This window comes from Delphinapterus leucas, chromosome X (genome assembly GCF_059928025.1).
Source record: "Delphinapterus leucas isolate spDelLeu-1000000601 "Yukka" chromosome X, BTC_Dleu_Yukka2, whole genome shotgun sequence".
In the NCBI taxonomy this organism is placed as follows: Eukaryota; Metazoa; Chordata; class Mammalia; order Artiodactyla; family Monodontidae; genus Delphinapterus; species Delphinapterus leucas.
In genome coordinates, this window is record NC_143150.1 from 97,301,869 (window position 1) to 97,322,184 (window position 20,316).

The 20,316-nt window shown below is 52.2% G+C and overlaps 1 protein-coding gene across 17 annotated transcripts in view; it reads left to right on the forward strand.

The window, feature by feature from the left end:
- The window catches only part of BCOR (BCL6 corepressor), an 86,754-nt gene extending 66,649 nt beyond the window's left edge, over positions 1–20,105 (forward strand). For 6 of the 17 annotated variants that reach the window (XM_089904623.1, XM_089904621.1, XM_089904628.1 and 3 more), the window contains exons 5-15: positions 240–293; positions 765–951; positions 6,341–6,601; positions 6,940–7,299; positions 7,896–8,221; positions 8,553–8,807; positions 13,570–13,736; positions 14,944–15,089; positions 15,522–15,599; positions 15,802–15,958; positions 17,417–18,587. In XM_089904623.1, coding sequence (XP_089760749.1) covers positions 240–293; positions 765–951; positions 6,341–6,601; positions 6,940–7,299; positions 7,896–8,221; positions 8,553–8,807; positions 13,570–13,736; positions 14,944–15,089; positions 15,522–15,599; positions 15,802–15,958; positions 17,417–17,708 — 2,283 coding nt within the window. In that variant the 3' untranslated portion in view covers positions 17,709–18,587. Of the gene's footprint in view, positions 1–239; positions 294–764; positions 952–6,340; positions 6,602–6,939; positions 7,300–7,895; positions 8,222–8,552; positions 8,808–13,569; positions 13,737–14,943; positions 15,090–15,521; positions 15,600–15,801; positions 15,963–17,416; positions 18,588–19,137 lie in introns of those variants that run through there. The other 11 variants (XM_089904627.1, XM_022556311.3, XM_089904630.1 and 8 more) reach the window with 8 other exon arrangements.
- The last annotated feature ends 211 nt before the right edge of the window (positions 20,106–20,316 follow it).

The following is a 20,316-nucleotide window of genomic DNA, read 5'->3' on the forward strand; positions in this document are numbered from 1 at the left end:
AAACAAACAAACCAAAAAAAACCAAAAAAACAAACCTTGCTTAAAGGGATAGAGTATGTATTTAACTTGCTAGTGAATGATAGATGTTGTATAGGAATTTCCTTAAGATATTTTACTTTTAATTAAAAGATAAATAAAGCCAAATTGTTTTGCAATGTTAAGAAAAAAATTGGTTTATGCTTATAAAAATGGATGAAGTTATCTAAATGATCCATTGAGTGCCCATTTTAATTACATAGATGGAAGGATTACAAGAGGACAGTATTTTATGTCTACCCGCTGCTTACTGTGAGGTCAGTTCTTCAAATTTTTATTACTAGAATCTTACATAAACCTTTTGAGTTAAATTTCATTTCCAAATATACAAAGGGAAGTTTGTGGGCCATGGTCGTCTTTATTCACTGTGCATTTGTTTCCTTTTCTGTTGTGTTTTTGTTTCGCTTTCCTTGCGTTGTGTTTTTGTTTTGTTTTATTTACCTTCGAAAGAGAATGTCTGTCTCTATGCCACAGTGTATGTATGGCTATACATACACACCACATATATCTCTACATACATATGGCTTTATGAATAAAGAGTGTGTGACTAGTTACATATAGACACTCTTACATTTTGATCGTTAAATTTTAAAATATCTCAGTTGTATCATAAATTGTGGTTGGTTTTGGGCAAACTTTTCTTTGAAGATACTTTCCTTTAAGGTAAGGGCAGTGAAGTAGCTTTGGTGGTAAGGTGTGTCTTTTTTCCATCTCCGTTCTCTTTCTAGCGTGCAATGATGCGCTTCTCAGAGTTGGAGATGAAAGAGCGAGAAGGTGGCCACCCCACGACCAAAGACTCCGAGGTGTGCAAATTCAGCCCCGCTGACTGGGAAAGGCTGAAAGGAAGTCAGGACAAAAAGCCAAAGTCGGTCGCCCTGGAGGAGGCCATTGCCGACCAGAACGACAGTGAGAGATGTAAGTGAACCCAGGCGGCTCGCGTGTGGTACCACGTCGGTGGGAACGGGGCGGTTCCGCTCCCAGTGCTGAGGGAGGCGAGAGGAAACAATACACTTCCGATGGCCCAGCATCTGGGTGGTGGCTGTTCGGAGAACGGGCTGCTCTGGCCATCCTTCCCAGCTGTGGATTGCAAGGCTGCTTGTCCTTTGGAGCGCTGCGGCATCCAGGAGTGAAGCACCTATGAAATGTTTCCTGGCACGCATCTCCTTTTTCCGGAGAAACGCTAGTCCTGTAGTTAGTAATAGCCTACTACGGTAGAGCAGAGGAATGGCAGTGCAAGACCTCCAGCGTAGCAGGTATGTGTCCCGTTTTGTAGCAGGTACGGATGCGGGTTTTTGGTAGCAGTGGCATGACACTTGCAGCCAGAGCCAGACCCTCCAGAGTGACAGTCTCCTATGGGAGGGAGTGGAGAGTACTCGGATTCTCCCTCCAAAGGCAGAGGTTTCGTTAAAGTGAGATGAGGGCTGATAAAGGCACCAGCAAGATGAGCATAATTATTTTCTATGGCAGGCTTGTTTGCAGTCATTAGGAGTTGACAACGCGCTCCAAGGGCGTGGGATAAACGAGGGCGTTCTTCCTACCAGACGGGGGGGGTGTATTATGTTTTGGAGGCAAAGCTGGAGAGAAAGCTAGCGTCTGCCTCGAGTCACACGCTGCGCTCCCAACAGCTGCTTCCCCACTGGGGATGACTTCGGGCTTTGCCCTCGAGACTTCCTGGGCTAATGAGATGTTGTTGGCAGCAAGTGGAGGTCTTCCTCCCGCTTTCTTCAGTGTGCGTGCTTGTGGCCTGCGGCCCGCTCCGGACCCCAGAAACCTCACCGGTGATGGTGAATGAGGGCATCTAGGTGAACGTCGAGGACAGGGTGGGCGTGAAATCCCCCCGAGACAGGACAGTCGGGGGTGGTGGGCACGTTTGGGAGGTCCAGGCCCTTGGACCCAGTCGTAGGGTCGGCGTTCCCGCACACGCTTAGGTCCTGGGTGCCTGATGCAGTTCGGGAAAATTGTGGTCAGCAACAGCGTGTGCTTCTCTCTGCTGCTTGGAGCACTGCCCTCCCTCAGCTCATCTTTGGGGTCAGGCAAAGGCCTGTGGCCGGGGTTCTGGGTAAGCCACACCGGGACCGGTTTGTCCTGCGTGGCTCCCGTAGAAGGGGATTTCTGTGGCTAGTCAGTGGCGGCCTTACCCGAGTGATGGGGCTCTTGATGTGCCTGGAGTAGACGATTCCGAGCTCCTCCCCCTCGGGATTGGAATGAAAGACGGAGGGTCCAGGCCACTGGAGTAAAGCAGCAAGAAAGCCTCCCTCCTTGCCTGTGCTCACAGCTGACACGCAGCCCTTACCCTCCTGAGTGGCCTCATAACTCAGCTCTCGGGGAAGTTTCTCAGAGAGATCTGATAAAGGTGGGCAAAGGCCAAGTTCACGGGGATGCACTTTTCTGAGGAGGGGATCTGCCTGTTCTGGGTGGATGGTGAGGGAGGCTGGAGGAAGGGAGCGGGAAGTTAACCGGCCCCGAGTCTTCTTGCCCTTTTCTCCAGCAACGTGGCCAAACCCAGGGTGGCCGCTGCCCTTCATGTCTCAATGGCCTCACCCCCCCCTTCTTCCCAGAGAAGCTTGTGTGTGTCCTTCCCAGTCTTTCCTTCCTGCTGAGCGTGGAGACAAGAACTCAGTGTGGCCGATGGGGAGCAGGGCCTGAGCCCCAGATGATTCCGAAAGCCCCCTCCCCCCACTGCCCGCCTCCAGTCTCAGACCGACCGACGGGTCTCTTCCTGCAGCACCCGGGACATGGCCCAGTGAGCCATGAATCTCCACCATGGGAGGGCAGGAGAAGGGTTGGGGAAGGTGAGGGGCTCCGTTTGAAAGATTGGGGCAACGGAGGTGGATTCACCATCCACCCTCTGTCTTGTAGAGACTTGGGGTTTGTAAATAGTTGGTCAAGAAAGGTCACCTGAAGGAGCCATTGTTCTTACTGCCGCCTCCGCATCCAAGGTGCACAGCAGGTGTTCATTCCATTCAGCCGGAAATAAATGGGCCTTCTTGTTCTTGGGCCATCACGTCTTGAGCTGATATGGACTCAGGTCCTTCTCATGGGCGTCGGTGTGGCCGAGAGCCGAGCTGTGAGCACATGGGAGCTGGGGCGGGCAGTTGGGGCGGGCAGGGGTCACAAAGAGGGTCCAGGACGCCTTCAAGATGCCTTCCCCCTTCTGAGGCAGCCCCTATCCATGGAGGGACCAGGAGCTTCTAAGATGGTGGGTGCTGTCTGCGCGGCCCTGGTTGTCCCGGTGTGGGTGCATCTTGTTGCTAGGGGCTTGTTTAAAAAATGAATTAGCTTGAAAACACAGTGGCTGAGATATTCATTTATTCTTTGTGATCACATGGGTGGCTGAGTTAAAGTTTTATTTTGGAAGTTCACCAAATGAGCTTGGAGGTTCCTCAGGCTTGGAAGTTCATTACTAGGAACCCTCAGTGGCATTTGAGGATGGGGCGGGGCAAGGAGGCATTGGTCCCTTCCTTCTCAAACTTGGAGTAACCATCTCCCTTGCCAACCACTTGGCTGGGACAGGCCTAGGACCTGCTCAGTGGCAATGCCTGGCCAGGAGCTGGAGGAAGCCTCGGTCAAGGGGCTTCATGAAACTTCTTTGCTCAGGGAACTTCTCTTGCAGCTGAGCACCTGCACGTTTGTAAACTACTTTGGAACAGAGATCCCCTGCACTCCTTCTGTAGAGGGTGTAAGTTTTAACAAGGTTAGCCCTTACTGGAGGTGCTATAGTTAAGCTACAGAGAAGGGGATTTTAATCCTGGGGAGCCTTCCAACAACTCAGAACCGTCTCACCTTGTTTAGGCCTCACTGGGCATGGCTCAACAGTGGTGAGGGTGCTCTGTTGCCACGGTGACTTGTAAATGTTGCTATGGTGATGCTTCTGTGAGGTGATGCTATGGTACAACCATAATGAATTTGGGATATATGTGCTGTGAGTCATATGACCATGCTGCAGGGAGCAAGCATTAAACCTCAAACAATACAGCCACGTTCACATCTTGCTTAGACTGGGTGACCAAGGGCACATGGCTTCCCGCTTTTAGAAGGGCCAAAAGTAGCAATGATGGCAAAGCCTGATGGTTAGGATCCCCGTGTATCTGTTTATCTCCCCATCTCCTTTGCCCTCAAGGGTAATCCTCCTGTGGGTCGTGGTTAGAACAGTCATTGAGAAGCTCCAAGTGACACGGAGCCTCTCCCCCATAGCTGGTGGCCATGGGTATCTTGGGCAGTCGGGGTGGGTGTTCTTCAGGGTTATTACTGGCCTGGGTAAGGTCACACTAGCGTAAGGTCTTGGGGGGCCTTAGCTGAGGGGAATTGAGATCTTTGCCCTAAAAGGCTCTGGGGTTGGGGGAAGGGTGGATGGACCTAGTTTGGAAAAAGAAACTTTAAAATTGGACCTGGGGGGTTCTTAAGGTAGCCCTTACATTTCCTCCATGGATCCCCTCCCACGGAGCTCTTAGGGAAGGCTGATTGGACCAGAGAAGTCCGACGGTGTAACCAGGAGGGCTCACCTCTTAAAATTTCATACATTTCAGGCCTGAAATTCAGGCTGGTCTGGCGGTCTTGGTGTCTTTTGGTTAAAGGGATTTTTCCAGCCTTTCTCTGTGCTGAGCCCAGCCCGTGATTATGAAGCCCACCCCTGGGAGGAGGCTAGCAGTAACATTCCCACTTTACAAGTGAAGGGGGCCGAGTTGCAGCGCACCCTCTTCACCGGGCCTGCGGTAGCGTGGGCTGCGTCACCCGTAAGCACAGGCCAGGAGTTTGGGGTTTCTCCTGCTGCCATGACAGGAGACCCTCGCGGTTGGGGTGATTCCACCATTCTGGCAAGAGTAGATGGGGATCTGTCCCACCCTGGGATACCCTTGGAGAAAAGTGGGTTCCACCGTTGAGAGCACAGGTCAGGCTAGCCAAGGCCAGGGTGAGGTTCATTCCCACAACTGACTGCCATTAAATGCTGGGAATGCCCCCAAGAGAGGCTGATCAGGGGACTAGCCGGCTGGGCAGAAGTGGGAGTGATACTTGAAGTGGTCTAGGGAGAGGAGGAGGAATGCTAGCAGCATGTGAGGGGTGTGTCCATGATTTCATCTAGGGAAACGGGGCTGTGGGAGCTTAGCTCAGGTGTTAACGAAATACCAAACTCATACACCCACCCCCACCCCCGGCCGGTGACGGACAGCCTCATCTTCGCTCATCTTCGGGGAACTCATTAACATCACAGTGATCGTTACGGAATTATTTGTGTGTTAGAAACAATGTGACTAGCAAAGCAGTTAAACTGTTTCTTTGGCTAGAGCAAAAGTGAGGAGCGATGTTAGGCTGGGGTGATTGGAGGAAAAGCCCCAAGTGGATGCTAGGTTGAGCAGAGGGGGCGGAGCTGGGGTGTGAGCAGTTTAGCCCCCGCCCCCCTCCCATGAAGGGGGTTGGAGTCTTGTCTTTGAAATGTCCTTAGATGCTTGTTGCCTGGGAAGGAAGGCGTGGAGAAGTGCCAGGTGGGGTGACGGGTGTCCCTGTGGGTGTGCCTAGTGTCACCGAGGGCCTTCTTCCTGGACAGGAAATAGGAGCAGCCCCTTGATGGCAGTGAAATGCTTTTCCCCCCACGGGTGTGGAAAGAGGACAGACGGACTTGTAGCAATCTGGTTGAGTTCTTTGAAATTGCCCCTGACCCTTGTGTGTGCACCAGGAAACCTTTCCCTTAGCTTTGCCAGGCCCCTCTTCCCTTGGTCTCCCCAGCTTCCCAGCCTCCCACCATTCTTTCCTTACTCTCTTTCTTCACCTTTGCCCCTGCTGACCCAAGTGAACATTGGTGCTATCCCTGTGTAGATGACATTTGGGGGACATTTGGTCTCTTTATGACATCAGCCTTTTCTGTTTATTAGAAGATAATGACCTCAGCAGCTGTTTCCATAGTAATTTGTAGCTCTGCCCTGGATTGGTTGGCTCTTACTGTGAGGTCACTCACCCTCAGTTGAAAAGTAAGCCACCTTGGAGAGTTAGGCAGTTAGGGAGTTACCTCATGTGCCTACAGAAGGGTCATCTAGGCGCCTCTCCTTGACTCACTACTGCTCCAGCTATGAACCGGAGGAAGGGAAATCGTGAGTGGGCTACACGCCTCATTTTCTGCTTTCTTTGCTGGTTGTGTTCAGCTGCCCTTCCTTTGGGACGTTGTCTTTCTGAGGGTTTTGTGCTTCCTGCGTGTGAGGCCCCTGGCCTGCAAAGGAGGGTCTGTTGGTAGCAGATTGCCTTGGGCATGGGGGTCCTGCCTGCTCCTGGTGACCTTTGTTCCCTCCTTTCCGGGTTGTCTCCCCTCCACTAGGCGAGTATAGTGCTGGAAGCAAACACGACCCCTTCGAAGCCCCAGAGGACAGAGATCTTCCCGGGGAGAAGTACTTCATGGACACGGAGCCTGCCAGCGAGCCCCCCGCCGACCAGGCGGCCCCGGACGTGCCACGCAGCCCCACCCTCCGGCTGGACAGAAAGTGCAAGGTCTCTGGCGACAGCAACCACACCGAGACCACTGTGGAAGAGCTCCCGGAGGACTCTCTGCTGAAAGCCAAGCGGAGACGGGTCTCCAAAGGTGAGCTCGGTTTGGCTTCAGGCCCGCAGGGCACCCAGCGGAAGTCCTGGAGCGGAGCAGTGGAAAGTTCCAGTCCCACCCTGGAGCCCTGGGGGGAGCCACTCACACCTCCCCACCCCCCCCACCCCACCCCCACCCCCACCCCCACCCCCCCCAAAGCCAGGTGCCGGGGCTGGAGCCCAAAGATGGCCAAAGGCAAGTAGGCCCCCTCCCGAGACTTGGTGACAAGTTCCAGCCAACACAGTGACCACACCCCACCCCTCCCCCACCCCTATTAGTGATGTGTAAGACAGTTTGTTCCCCCCCACCCCCCGGGGGGCTTCTTCATTAATTTGTAGTTATTTCTCCATTAGATGACTGGCCTGAGAGGGAAATGACAAACAGTTCCTCTAACCACTTAGAAGAGCCACATTATAGTGAGCTGACCAACCTGAAGGTGTGCATTGAATTAACAGGGCTCCATCCCAAAAAGCAACGCCACTTGCTGCACCTTAGAGAACGGTGGGAGCAGCAGGTGTCGGCAGCAGAGAGCAAACCTGGCCGGCAGGGCAGGAAGGAAGTGACCCAGGCGGTTCAGCCTGCGGTCACCCCCCAGGGCAATAGCATCTCCGAAGAGAAACCTGGCAGGAAAAGGGCAGAGGCCAAAAGCAACAGAAGCTGGTTGGAGGAATCAGTTAAACGCAGTGACAATGAACAAGGTACGCACGGGGCGGGGGGGTGCTCCTGGAGGGTGGATCACCCGCCCTCTGTGGGAAACGGCCCTGGAGGGGACCTGAGCGCCATCCAAGTTGACAAGAGTAGCGTGTGGCGAGCGGGGAGTTTTCTTCATGAGGTCCTTTCAGCCTGCACGCTTCCTTATGGAGTGTACAGCGAGGCGGGAGCTCGGCTTCCTCATCACCCAGCCCGCGGCTGGGCAGGAAGGGAAGTCTTGGGTGACCCCGGGCGCTTGTCAGCGTCCTCGTTCCAGCCTCAGGCTGTCCGCAGTCGCCCTGTCCCGAGCACCCAGGCCCCCCACGGGTGGGGACGGGAGCGCACGAAGGGCTGGCTTCTGCCCTCTCTTGCGGCCCTTTGAAGCAACTTGCCATTTGGCGTTTCGTGGGTTAACCTATTTGCCGGTTGAATGTGGGATAATTAAAATATTAATGCTTTGAAAACATAATTGGTGTATCTTTAAAAACTGAAGCCGCTCCAATGATCAGTGCTAACAATGGGCTTTTCTTTCCTCACTGGCTACAACTGTGTAACGCCCGCTTCTTCTCCCCCTGCCTCCCGCCCTCCCCCCCTGTGGATTCAGCCTTGCCTGTGTTCTCCGGCTCTCCGCCCGTGAAGGGCCTTTCATCCACCAATGCAAGCGGCCGAAAGCAGACTCAGCCAAGCTGCATGCCAGCCTCAGGACTGCCTACCAAACATGACCAAGTTAAAGAAAGCCAGAAGACAGATGTGGTGTGCATGGACGTAGAAGAGGATTGCCAGGCTACGTCCCTGCTGCAGAAATACACCGACAACAGCGAGAAACCATCTGGGAAGCGACTGTGCAAAACCAAGCATTTGATCCCTCAGGAGCCCAGGCGGGGCTTGCCACTGCCAGGGGACTACTACGTGGACAATGCCGATGGCAAGGTACCTCTTGCCCCCTGGCTCTCCCCCGCCCCTCGGGCCTGTGCGAGCACATCCCGCCTGCCTACTTCTCTGCTTCTGGGGACAAAGCTTTCCTTTTCCCGAACCCCTCCCCCCAGAACGTCACTGCCCCTTCCTAGGGGACCTGTCTCCTGGGTGGTGGTGAAGTTTCCAGCTAGTAAAAATGCAACCCCTTCCTCCCACCCCGCCTCCCCGAGACAGAGAGGAGGAAAAGTGCTTTCCTCCACTCAGGTTTGTAACTCAGGGAGGAGGGGAACCAGGCGGGTGGTGGAAGGACAGCCTGAAATGTGTGTGCTGCGTGGTTTCGTGATAGGTGACCGTCCGGAGATTTCGAAAGCGGCCTGAGCCCAGTTCCGACTATGATCTTTCGCCGGCCAAGCAGGACCAGAAGCCCTTGGACCGTTTGCAGCAATTGCTACCAGGTTCCCAGGCCTCGCAGCTGACATGCTCGAGCTCCCCTCCAGAGACCACCCAGTCCCGCCCAATGCCACCGGAAGCGCGGAGACTTATTGTCAATAAGAACGCGGGCGAGACCCTCCTACAGCGGGCCGCCCGGCTTGGCTACGAGGTGAGCATCCTTGTGGGTGCCCCGGATTCAGGATCCGCCGGCTGCTGCTCCTTGGGTGGGAGACGCACTGGCTGGGGATGGGGGGCGGGTCTCAGAGCCACGTGGCGGGCTGGGCTGGGCGTTCCAGCGGAACGTTTGTGTTGCCCCCCCCACCCCCGCTCACACTGCCGGCTCTTCGGTGGCTTGTTCAGTCGTGGTGCGAAAAGAAAGGCAGGCCTCTCTGATGTTCCGTTCACGTTCAGGCAGGTAGGCTGCTTCGGCCAGTCCGGCTCACTTATCTCTGATATAAAATCTGACCTAACCCAGGGCTTGGCGACCAGGGGAATTTTAATGAGCCCTTTTGGATCCTGAGTAGCAAGAGAGAGAGTAGGTATTAGCTCTGTTGGGTTACTTGTGCTGTTTGGGGCGGGGTGATGCCCCTGTGGGGTAGCGGGTGGGAAGTGTCTGTGCAGAGTAGGGGTGGGAGTGGGGCAGACCTGAGCAGTCTCTTTCTGAGAGGGCACAGGAGCCGAGGGCTGATGGGCGGGGGGGGGGGGGGGGTTGAGCCTTGCGCAGAACTCCCTGTCCACACCGCTGTATCCCAACCCAGCACGGCTGGTGACAGCGATAGTCTCTATTGCTAGAGCAACATAGACAGAAAGATAGCTGATGTCTTTCTAAGCCCGTGTGATCTGTAGTGACTCCTTTCACCCTTTTAACATCTTCACGTGGGAGTAACGAGGACTAGCCCACCACTCCCCACCACACTTCTCGCCAAGACTGGCTCACATTGGAGTTGCCCTTCTTACAGTTCAAAACCTCTGTGAGACAGATGACTCCCTCTGCCCTGTGCAGTTCCCCCACCATACTTGTCAGTAGAAATTGTGATGTAATAGCCCACAGGGCAAAGGCATTTTTTTGTGCTGGCATCAGCCCTCTGGGAGTTGAATGGTGACAGTAAAATGCGGCTCAGCAGGCCGAGGGTGGAGGTGTGGACGAGCACTGGGGTGGCAGGACCCAGGCTGGCCCGGAGCCCTGGCGCCCACACCCTCAGCCAGCTCTGTGCCCCTGTCCCCCGTCGCCCCCCGCCCCCCGCCACCGTCCATAGTGCCGTGAGCCCTTCGAGGTGAGCCTGCCTTGGCCCTAAGGCATGACTGTGGGCGGGAAGTTGGAAGCTCTAGGGCTATGCTTAGTTTGGGGGTGTTTTTTTGTTGTTGGTTGAATGTGCTGTTGTTTATATGTACACGTCTCTTGGAGACCTCGCCACTAGCTAGAGAGCGCTTTCTGGTAGCTAGCGCAGTTACTTGCAGGTGAAGTCCAAGGAGCGCGCAGTTGGTTTCCCAAGAGCTGAGAGCAGCAGCGCCTAGGAGGACAGAGCAGACGTTGCAGAGTGCTGAGCTAGAGCCCCCGTGGTTGAGAAAATAGACTCCTTGCTTCCAGCAAACGCTGGAGGTGGGGGGGAGCCCCCTAACCCCAACTTTTGGGTTAGGTTGAGAAAATAGATTCCCGCTTCCAGCAAATGCTGGAGATGGGGGGGGCGGGGTGCTCCTGCACCCGCCGTGGAGGGCGGGGCTCCTAGCCCCACCTGTGAACTTGGCATCATTTCCAGCAGTCTCCCTTTGGGACCAGAGACCTCAAAAGACCCTGGTTGGTCCTCTAAGACAGTTTCCATTTCGGTTTGGTGGGTCTGAGGCCTGGACCAAGGGGCACTAGATCCATACTTTTTCAGGCTACCTGGCCTTTGATTGCACGGGAAGCCTTGGGAATGTTTATGGTCGGATTTGTTTTTTTTCTTCAAATGTAAATTTCAGTATGTAGATTACACAGATCACCAGTTTTGATGCTGGACATTGTGACAAGTAGATGAACGCTTTCAACTTTGAATCCAACTTTCTGGGATTTCTCTGGGCAGAATTTTAAATGTTGGGATGATGGCCCAGTTGGGAGATGGGGCACCTTAAACCTTTTAAAATTGAAGGACAGTTTGCTTAACCAGATAAGGGTGTGGTTTGGGAGGGTTTTCCTGAAGTTTTGTCTTCAGCATTCTTGGTTGTTTTCTTCTGCTTAGCCAAAGATACCATGTGCAGTATAAAGGCTGTCTGAGCTTTATGTCGTGATAATCTGGCTCTGGAAGTCTAGAAACACACTCTGGCTTCAGATCCGCGTTAAATAGATCACTTGCGTGGCTGAAGACCTCAAACCTTTCCCTCCCGGGAAAAAGGCTAAACGCCAGCGTGCGACCACGTGCTTGTGCCTTTAGCGGTGATGGTTAAATTTTCTATGAATTGAATAAATCATGTTTTTTAAAAAGTTAATGAGGCATTTAATTAATTAACAACGTCGGGTTTATGGCCTTTATGGTTACATTTTGCGGGTAATGGCATTCGGCTTATAGCCGCTTAACAGACAGTTGTCCAACAAAAGCAGTTTGATTTTGCTTGGGAATGGGTGGGCTGCCCTTCAAACGCTCCCGTTTATTTCTAGCGGAGAAAATAAACCAAGAAATGTGTTGCGTAGACAGACTCGCCCCGCCTCTTCACCTTTCAGTTAGGGAAACTGTTGGTGACGACGGTTGCCATCCATTTAGAGGCCATCACCCTCCTAGCGAGGAGAGTGTAGTCAGCCCACTTGAGCCCCAACGGAGAAGGCCTGTGGGATGCTCGTCACAGCTGGATTGCATCCCTCTAACTGGGGCCCTCTTGGACCTTTTGAATCTTCCCAGCTGACCAGGTACCAAAGACCTGAGTTATAGGTCTAGTACTTCACGTTAACTGAACTTGGGGTTTAATATCTCTGGGCCTCAGTTTCCAAGTGTTGAATGAGGAGGGTAGTACTACCTTCCTTTCCTGACATCTCCTGGGTTCCTGTGGATGACAGAAGACGTGGTATCAACGTGGTTGAGTTAGGACAGCCCGTGGCAAAAAGTCTGACCTGGCCGTGGGGCTACTGCTGCCTTTGCTGCCATCCTCCAGGAGGAGAAGAGAGTTGACTTACCTAACATCAGCTTGGACGGCCTTTCGTTTCTAGGTACCCTTGAATCGGCCCTAGTAGTGACGAAGGTTTCCAGGTGAAGGCCATGATTGTCACAGCAGATAAACCCAGGGTTGAGTAAATTGATCTGTGCACAGCAGTTGGTGGCGTTCAGACCTGATCCCAGAGCCACGTGACAGGGCCTCCCCCTGGCTGGGGCACACAACTCATTAGCTTGCAGCCGTCCACTCAAGTCTGGCTAGTGAGGGCCTGCTGAAAGAGCAGCAGCTTCATGCGGTATCCTGGATACCAGGGCTCGGGGCAGGTGGCCTGGGAGCCCAGAGGATTGTGGGCTTTATGGCAGGTTGGGATCTGAGCGGAGAAACGCATTCGTGGGCGTGCCTTTTCTCTTCCTCCTCTTGTTTTGGAAGGGAGCTGCCGCAGTGACCTGAAGTAACAGGGCACCGACGGCCAGGTTTACCAGCATGCCCCATTAGGTTCACGTGGTGAGCAAATGGAACGTTCTGGTTCGCTCCCAAGTGAGTGGCCACCTTTGATTGGCGTGTCCTCCAAAGGGCATAAAAGGTTTCACAGAACCCATCTCGCACTTACGGGCGGCTAGAATGACCCCCGTTTTAGGTTTAACAGATAAGTTACCTGAGAGATGTCACAAGGAGGCCTGCTCTGACCCCATCCCATCCCCCCTTACCCAGCAGACCATGTGTTGGGCCACATGCAAGTGCTGCCTACTCCCAGCTCTCAGAACCTGATAGCTCTCTGCTGGGCATGACTTAACCAGTATAAACAGTATAACGTATTTTCTGGTGGCACATGCTTTTGACGTGTTTGAAAACTTTCTTAAGGTGATAAAACATTGAATAAATTACTGCTCTGCTTACTGGGAGTGGCCCATATTAATATTTTAACAAGCCAAAGAAATAAGATTAATAACAGTGATTCTAACGCACAGCGTTGACACAGGACACCTTCGGAGCGGGGGAGGGTGAACGTTTTATTTGATTCTTAAAATGTGGAGATTGCAGCATGTGGTATATCAGGCTCCTGTCATTAACTTGAGTAAATATGAAAATATTAGACTGATTCTGCCCCGAGAGGCTGGAGTGAGGCAAAATGCAGGGTGGGCTTATTGGAAGCATTTTGTGTCATTCCTCGAGGATGGAGAGAGAGAGCTTCTCTTTAACTCTACTTAACATACGAACAAGAGCGTCTGAGGCCCAGGTTCTGATTTGGGGTCTTAACAGGGGGCGCGAGGATGTAGCTGACCTGGGTGTCCCTCCTTCTCTAAGCTGGGGAACGTTCTCTGGCTGACTTAAGCTCTCTTTAAGCATTGGTCAGCCATACTTCTATCTGAACTTGTGTTATCATCCACTACCACCGACTGAACGGGCCCATCAAGTGAGGATGGTCTGTGCTCGGCAATGTGTCATCTAAGATGTTAGCAGCCGTGACACCTCTGTACTGGTCACGTCGGCCCCTGGGCTGAGGGCTTTCAACGCTATCCGAATGCGTCCTCTCAGCAGCCCTATGGACGCTTGGAGAAGTTCACGGGTAACTTGCCCGTGGCCAGGCCACTGGTGCAGCAGAGCCTTAGACAACACTGTCTGCATCTCCAAGCCCTTCGCACGCACTCTTGCCCCGCCCCAAGATGCCTGCCGCCTGCCCGCGCCATGGTGGGCTTTTGGACCCACGGATGTATGCCTTTGAAAGTGGGCACCGCCAGGCTATGGAGAGGTCACCCTTGCAGGGTTCACTGTATGGTGGTCTGATGGTATCTCCTCTCCTCTCCCCGTAGGAAGTGGTCTTGTACTGCCTGGAGAACAAGATTTGTGATGTGAACCACCGCGACAACGCGGGTTACTGCGCCCTGCACGAGGCTTGTGCAAGGGGTTGGCTCAACATTGTACGACACCTCCTCGAATATGGCGCCGATGTCAACTGCAGTGCCCAGGATGGAACCAGGTCAGTGGCGGTCTTCCTCTTGGCCTGGCCCTGCTGGGGCATAGGCAGTGGTTCTCAGGGTGTGCGGGGAAGCCCAGAAGGGAAGACGGAGAGTGCGTGCCACGTGGGCACACCGATGGCGGAGACCTCTAGAATGGAATCGGACAGATCTTTCTGGCAAACCTCCATAGAACTTTAAAACTCTGTGACGCTATTATTTCAGGGGCAGAAAGTCCCTGAAAATGTTGGGCCTGCCTGAGTAATCAGGGGTGTTCTCTTTTAAGACCCTGGACTCTCCACCAGCGTCTGTTGAATCACAATATTTAAAATATATGTGAGTTGAAAGTGCCAGGAGCACAGACAGGTCCGATGGCGACTGGCTTGATAGGACCTGCCGTGTCCACCCGCATCCCCGGGCCTGGCCCCCACTCTGTCCTTGACCTCGGTTTATTGGCCAGAGGCCCAGGTCTGAGTCAGCCCAAGCATCTTCCTGGTTGTGCCTGGGATGCTACCACGAGGCAGGGCACTGGCGCTTTCCTGACAGTCATAAAATTAGCAAAACCGAAAGGTATTTTGGTGGTTCGTGGTTTCCAAATAGCATTCTTTCTGGATGGCACTGCGGACAGCGCTCCTGACCCCAGCGGACACAGGCAGGAGGACTCTGTACCCTCCTGAGAACTCGCCCTGCCTGTCGACTGCTTCTGGGCGTGAGGGTTGATCACTCATCTCCAAGTTGGTTTCAGGAGAGGTTCCGCTTTGCCCCTAGTTTCTTTTACAAACTGCACTTCTTTTTGGTTTTGTTTGTAACGGTATAACGATTGCTTGTCGTATTGGCTTCCATGATGCTGGGATTCTTCCCCCCACCCCGCCGTAAGTTATCTTCTTATAGTCTGTCACTATTTAAGTTCATTGGAAACGTTTTCATCGTGGCCTGAGTTCCTCCTCGGGCCGTGCATTAAGAGAGATTTGCATTTAAGAATTAGGCCTGAGATAGTCCCTTCACCTGTCCTGTAAAGGGTTATGTGTCGAACTAACAGAGTCACGGGCCAGCCACAGTGCCTCCGTTCCCTACGTGGAATGGCAGTGACCGTACACTCGCCTCCTCGGTGAAATAGCGCGCCTACAAGGCTTGGCCGCACACGCTCGATTTGGCCCTGCGTCGCTAGAAGCACGCGTCGCTAGAAGCACGCGTCGCGTGCACAGGTGTAACCCCCCGCACCTCTCCTAGGCCTCTCCATGATGCTGTCGAGAATGATCATCTCGAAATTGTCCGCTTGCTCCTCTCCTATGGTGCTGATCCCACCCTGGCTACGTACTCAGGTAGAACCATCATGAAAATGACCCACAGCGAACTCCTGGAGAAGTTCTTAACAGGTATGACGGAGATCAAGAAACGGTCTTGTTCAAGCATCTAGACGGTGACTTCACAGGCTTTCACCTGGCTCCCCCCTACCCCCACCCCCCCGTTTACCCTAAGTGACACTTTACTGGGAAAAGTGGCCTAACGTTAGTCTGTCAAAGAAGAGATACATACTTTGAGTTTGGCAAGGGAGGGCTGGAAAACTCTTAGCTAGCCAGGCTAGCTTTTCTTTGGCAGGCTGGGGCGGTGAGGCGGGCAGTCCCTCAGGGAGGTGGGTGGACGCGTGGGTAGGTTTCAGTCAGGTACCTGGAGGCGTGTGCAGTGGGACTTGTCGGGAGGTGACACCATCCCCGGCGTGAGATGTTCCCGAGCTCCAGCAGCATTTGCCCCTTGCCAGCAGGCGTTATCTTGTCTCTCTCTCTCCCTCTCTCCCCCTCTCTCTCCAGACTATTTAAACGACCTGCAGGTTCCTGATGACTATGACCCCAGTGGCTCTTGGGAGTTCTACGGCAGCTCTGTGTGTGGTGAGCAGCCTTGTTCGTTTCATTTGGGCGGGATGTGCACGAGCTACCGAACGTTTCTCTCTGGTGCGGGCGAGGGCTTGCGGGGGTGGTGGTGCTGTGAGCAGGGCTCACTCGGGAAATAATTTTTCCAGGGTCCTTTTTGGAGAACAGCTGGAATCTTGCTCCAGCTTACTGACCTCTCTCTTGTTTGCCTCCCGGTTAGAACCAGATGATGAAAGTGGTTACGATGTCTTAGCAAACCCCCCAGGACCGGAGGACCAGGATGACAGCGACGAGGCCTATGGTGACCTATTCGAATTTGAATTTTCCGAAAGCCCCCTTTTGCCATGTTACAACGTCCAGGTGTCCGTCGCTCAGGGGTGAGCGTGGCCAGCGTGTGGTCGAGAGCCAGCCCAGCTGCTCTATGGGGTGGCAGGAGTTAGAAATCCCCTTCAGCAGATGAAGGTGGATGGGTGGGGGGTGAGTGAATTCCTCACCAAGTGTCCACTGACCTCACATAATGCAGTAGAACTTTTCCAGAAAAGTGTGGGGGGTGGGAGGGCCCCCCAGCAAACTGTCTTCATTGGAACACACCCCTAGGGCCCAAAGGACACGGGAGTCAGTGACTGGAATCGCACAGTTTCAGTCACTAAACTCTTGGGGAAGGGATCCTCCCCAAACGGCTACCGTAGGGGCCTTCCAAGGCGCGTGAGGTCCACGGGACGATACTGACGTACCCTCTTCTCGTATAAGATTAGAGAAAGCCATATGTGGCACCTGGGATCTTATGTGTCTTCAGATTTGCTTAGATCGAGTCTTGTCCCCACGGTCGGGCCGCCGTGCCCCATGACCAACCCTTCGGAGTGAACACGTCAGGAGACCTTGCTCTGCTGTGTGTTGACCCCGGTGCCTAAGGAGTAGCATCCTCCTTGGACTCTGAGGCTGGGAACGTGTCTGCCTTTGTGGTGACATTCTATTCGGGATGGAGATCATAAGGCGTGGCAGGGTACCAGGAAGGATTGTACCACCTCCCTTCTCGAAAGAGCCTCACTCCCGGAAGCATTGAGGGGCGGGTTGGAGGTGTGGGAAAGGAAGGGAAAGCCAGGTGACCTCGAGTGAGGGCCGGAGGGGAGGAGAGATCAAAGAGGCGTTTGCCATCTCCCTTGGGTTGGCATACAGACTGGTTTTCCCCAGCGACTAGAACGGGGTGCACTTACTTGGAGAGGGGTGACCTGAGTTGTGACCAGAGCCAGGGCAGCACCGGGGTGGCCTGCAACGAGGCTCGTTCCAGGGACACTGCTCCTTCTTTGGTCTAAGTTGGCTGATCCGCCCTAGATGGTCTCTTAACACATGCACACGAGTCCAGAGTTCCCCCCCTAGAAGTAGATCTTCCGGGCTTCCCTGGTGGCGCAGTGGTTAAGAATCCGCCTGCCAATGCAGGGGACACGGGTTCGAGCCCTGGTCCGGGAAGATCCCACATGCCGCGGAGCAACTAAGCCCGTGCGCCACAGCTACTGAGCCTGCGCTCTAGAGCCCGCGAGCCACAGCTACTGAAGCCCGTGCGCCTAGAGCCCGTAACAAGAGAACCCACCGCAGTGAGAAGCCCGCTCGCCGCAACTAGAGAAAGCGCGTGCGCAGCAACAGACCCAACGCAGCCAAAAATAAATAAATAAATAAAATTTAAAAAGAAGTAGATCTTCTAAGGACAGTGAGAAGTGGGGTGGGGTAATCAAAGTGGAAGTAACGGGCCCTTTCACCGCCAGGAGACGGGTAGTTCGTAGTTGGGAGCCCTTCCCATTTTGCCGGAAACTCAAACCACTGTCCTTTCTCTGGTGCAGGCCTCGGAACTGGCTGTTGCTGTCAGACACGCTCAAGAAATTGAAAATGTCCTCCCGCATATTCCGCTGCAATTTCCCAAATGTAGAAATTGTCACCATCGCGGAGGCCGAGTTCTACCGGCAAGTGTCAGCAAGTCTCTTATTCTCTTGCCCCAAAGACCTGGAGTCCTTTAATCCGGAAAGTAAGGAGCTCTTAGATCTGGTGGAGTTCACGAACGAGCTTCAGACTCTGCTGGGCTCATCCATGGAGTGGCTCCACCCCAGCGACATGGACTCAGACGACTACTGGTGAGCTCGCCGGGGCCCGCCATGTACAGTGTGCCATAGTGTTAATCCTTGTGCATATGTGTCATAATACGACTATTTCTGTAAAGAAAGGACACTATTACATATGAAAATATCTCTTCTTTATATAAGAGACACGACTCCAGTCGGAAGGACTTAGAAACATGTTTTTTCTTTTTAAACTTTTAAGTCAGTTTTTATGAAGTTGTTATAATGTTTCTTTACTTTTCAATGCACACATGCTTTGGGATATGTTTGTTTTTACTCGGAACAATTGTTTCTTTTCTTTTTTTAAGGAGAAAAAAAAATAAGGAAAAGGAGCTCCACACTTTGACTTAATTTCGTACAAAGCTCCGACGACAGAGGCCATAACTGTTGAGAGTGTGGTCAGAACCGTGTGGCTGGTTTGGGGGGTTGAATTCGGGGAAGGCACTTGGCGACGTTGTAACTTTATGTTTTGTTTACAGAGTACCTGCTCAGGCCAGGTCAATGCTATTGGATGTGATCCAGTAGTGTGTAATTAATATAAATTCAAACCATATCCACACACAACAACTAATTGTATGAAACTTTTATATCCTAATTTAAAAGCTGTGAAATTAGTTTTCACGCATCAAACCGGATTGTTTATATGTTTAAACATTTTATGCTCTTATTTAAAGAAGACTTTGAGCTATTTTTTTCTGTACCCTGTAAAATACTGAAAACTAACATAATATGTTGAGGTTGCTTGAAATTGTACATAAAACTAAAATTTTCTGAATTGTGTGTTTATGTTTGAAATCTGTGTTTTAACTTTGTAAGTAAATTCTCTGCCTTTGTATTTATATTTTACAAAAATTTTCTTAAAAGGCAATAAACCTGTTGAGGAAAGGAGAAAATTGAAGCACCTTGTTTCCTATGTATTTTCCTAAAACATTACTGTTGCCACAATTTTTTTTTAAAGCGGTGTTGATGGTCGGTTCCCCATAGATAACTTTAGGGCAATTTATAGTCTCTATGAACTGAAACAGACTAGAGGATTTCAGGGGAGTGAGACTCTGAAGACAATTTGAAGTTCTACCCTGAAAACTCAATTCATAGACATATATGTTAATGTTTCTCAGATCCTTCTCAACCCTATCTCCTCTGATGCCCTAGTAGGCTTTTACATTGCCTTTGACCCTGATGGACTACAGTAGCTTCATCATGGCCAACCCTTTATCTTTAGGAATACTTTTTCCAGAAACAGGACTTTCATTGTGTCACTTCTCCCTCCAGACCTCGTGTTTTTCTGTTACCTTTTAACACGAAGTCCAAACCCGCTTGGCCCAGTAGTCGAGGCTTGTAGTTTTGACCACTCAGCTACTCTACTGCTCTTACTTCTTGCAGCAGTATCCCCGTTGGGTACTATCAATTTCCATCCTACATCCTTTTAATTCCTTCTTTCATTGCAGAGGCTAGAAACCTGAACACCACTAGACTCCCTTGCCGCTAGGATTCTGAATGGTCGGTTTGGAAGGCAGAGCGAGGTAGAGGCATCTTCCTGCTTTACTGGCTGCTGGTAAGAAGGGTTAGGGAGACATGCTGGCCAGTTTTAGTGACTTGACCAGCCTTCCAACACTGGGTCTTCAGCTTTGTGGGTAATGAGACGCAGTAGTGATCGTGGTGATGCCTGGATGACAACCTCAGCAGACTGTTCTTAAGTCCAGTGGTTCCGGTGTCATCCCTGACTCACATTCCTCTAGCCCAGCATCTGATTCCTTGTATCAAGTCCACTTGGGACCAGAATGCCCTTAGTGCTTTTCGGTCTTGCAGCCAACCCTGAGAACACCTAGGCAGAGTAGACGGAAGGGGCCATGGAGATGATGTACTGGAGTGGGGTCGTAAAGTATGCAGAGGGAGGGGACCTGCAAGCTCTGTGACCTGGCAGGCGGGAAAAGTGAGCCGTGTTTGGGAATGGGGAAACCCAGCACTGTCAGAGGTGCTGAGGGAGAGCCCATTGTTGGTGAGTACCAAATGATGCTTGGGATGTGTCCTGAAGACAAAAGGGAACCAACAGTGTTCTTGATTTACTAATCTTTTGATCATAAACAAGTACACTTTCATTGCTTTAAAAAAAAATCCCAGCATTTCAGAAATAGAGGTTCTTGTCATCCCAAGCCAACCCTTCCTCCCATTCCCCGCCCCGGAGTTAAAACCAGTGTTCACAGTTTGCTGAATATTGTTTATTAGGAAGTCATCTCAGACAACAGGAGAGAAAGACAAAGTAAAGGGCAAGACCTGAAGAAATGATCGAAACGAAAGAATACCAGTGAGCCTGAACTTCTTTAGGTAACAAGGAGCTCCTAAGAGCCCAAATAAAAGCAATGAGTAACTCCAAGTTACTTGGCTGTTTGTATTTGTGCCGGCAGTACGGGGGTGGGGGGGGCCGAGACCAACTGAGGTTCTATCCTGGATGAAGGTCATTTTATTAATAAAGCCAAGAAAATAAGTGGGAGCCACAGGTTTAAGGGGTGCAGGGGAAGTAAGTAATGGGCTTGGTTTAGGAGGCATTTAAGGTTGTGGTTTATGCGGCTGGAGGAGCTGTCGTTGAGTTAGAACATTTATTCTAAGAACCATCAGGGTGTTAGAAA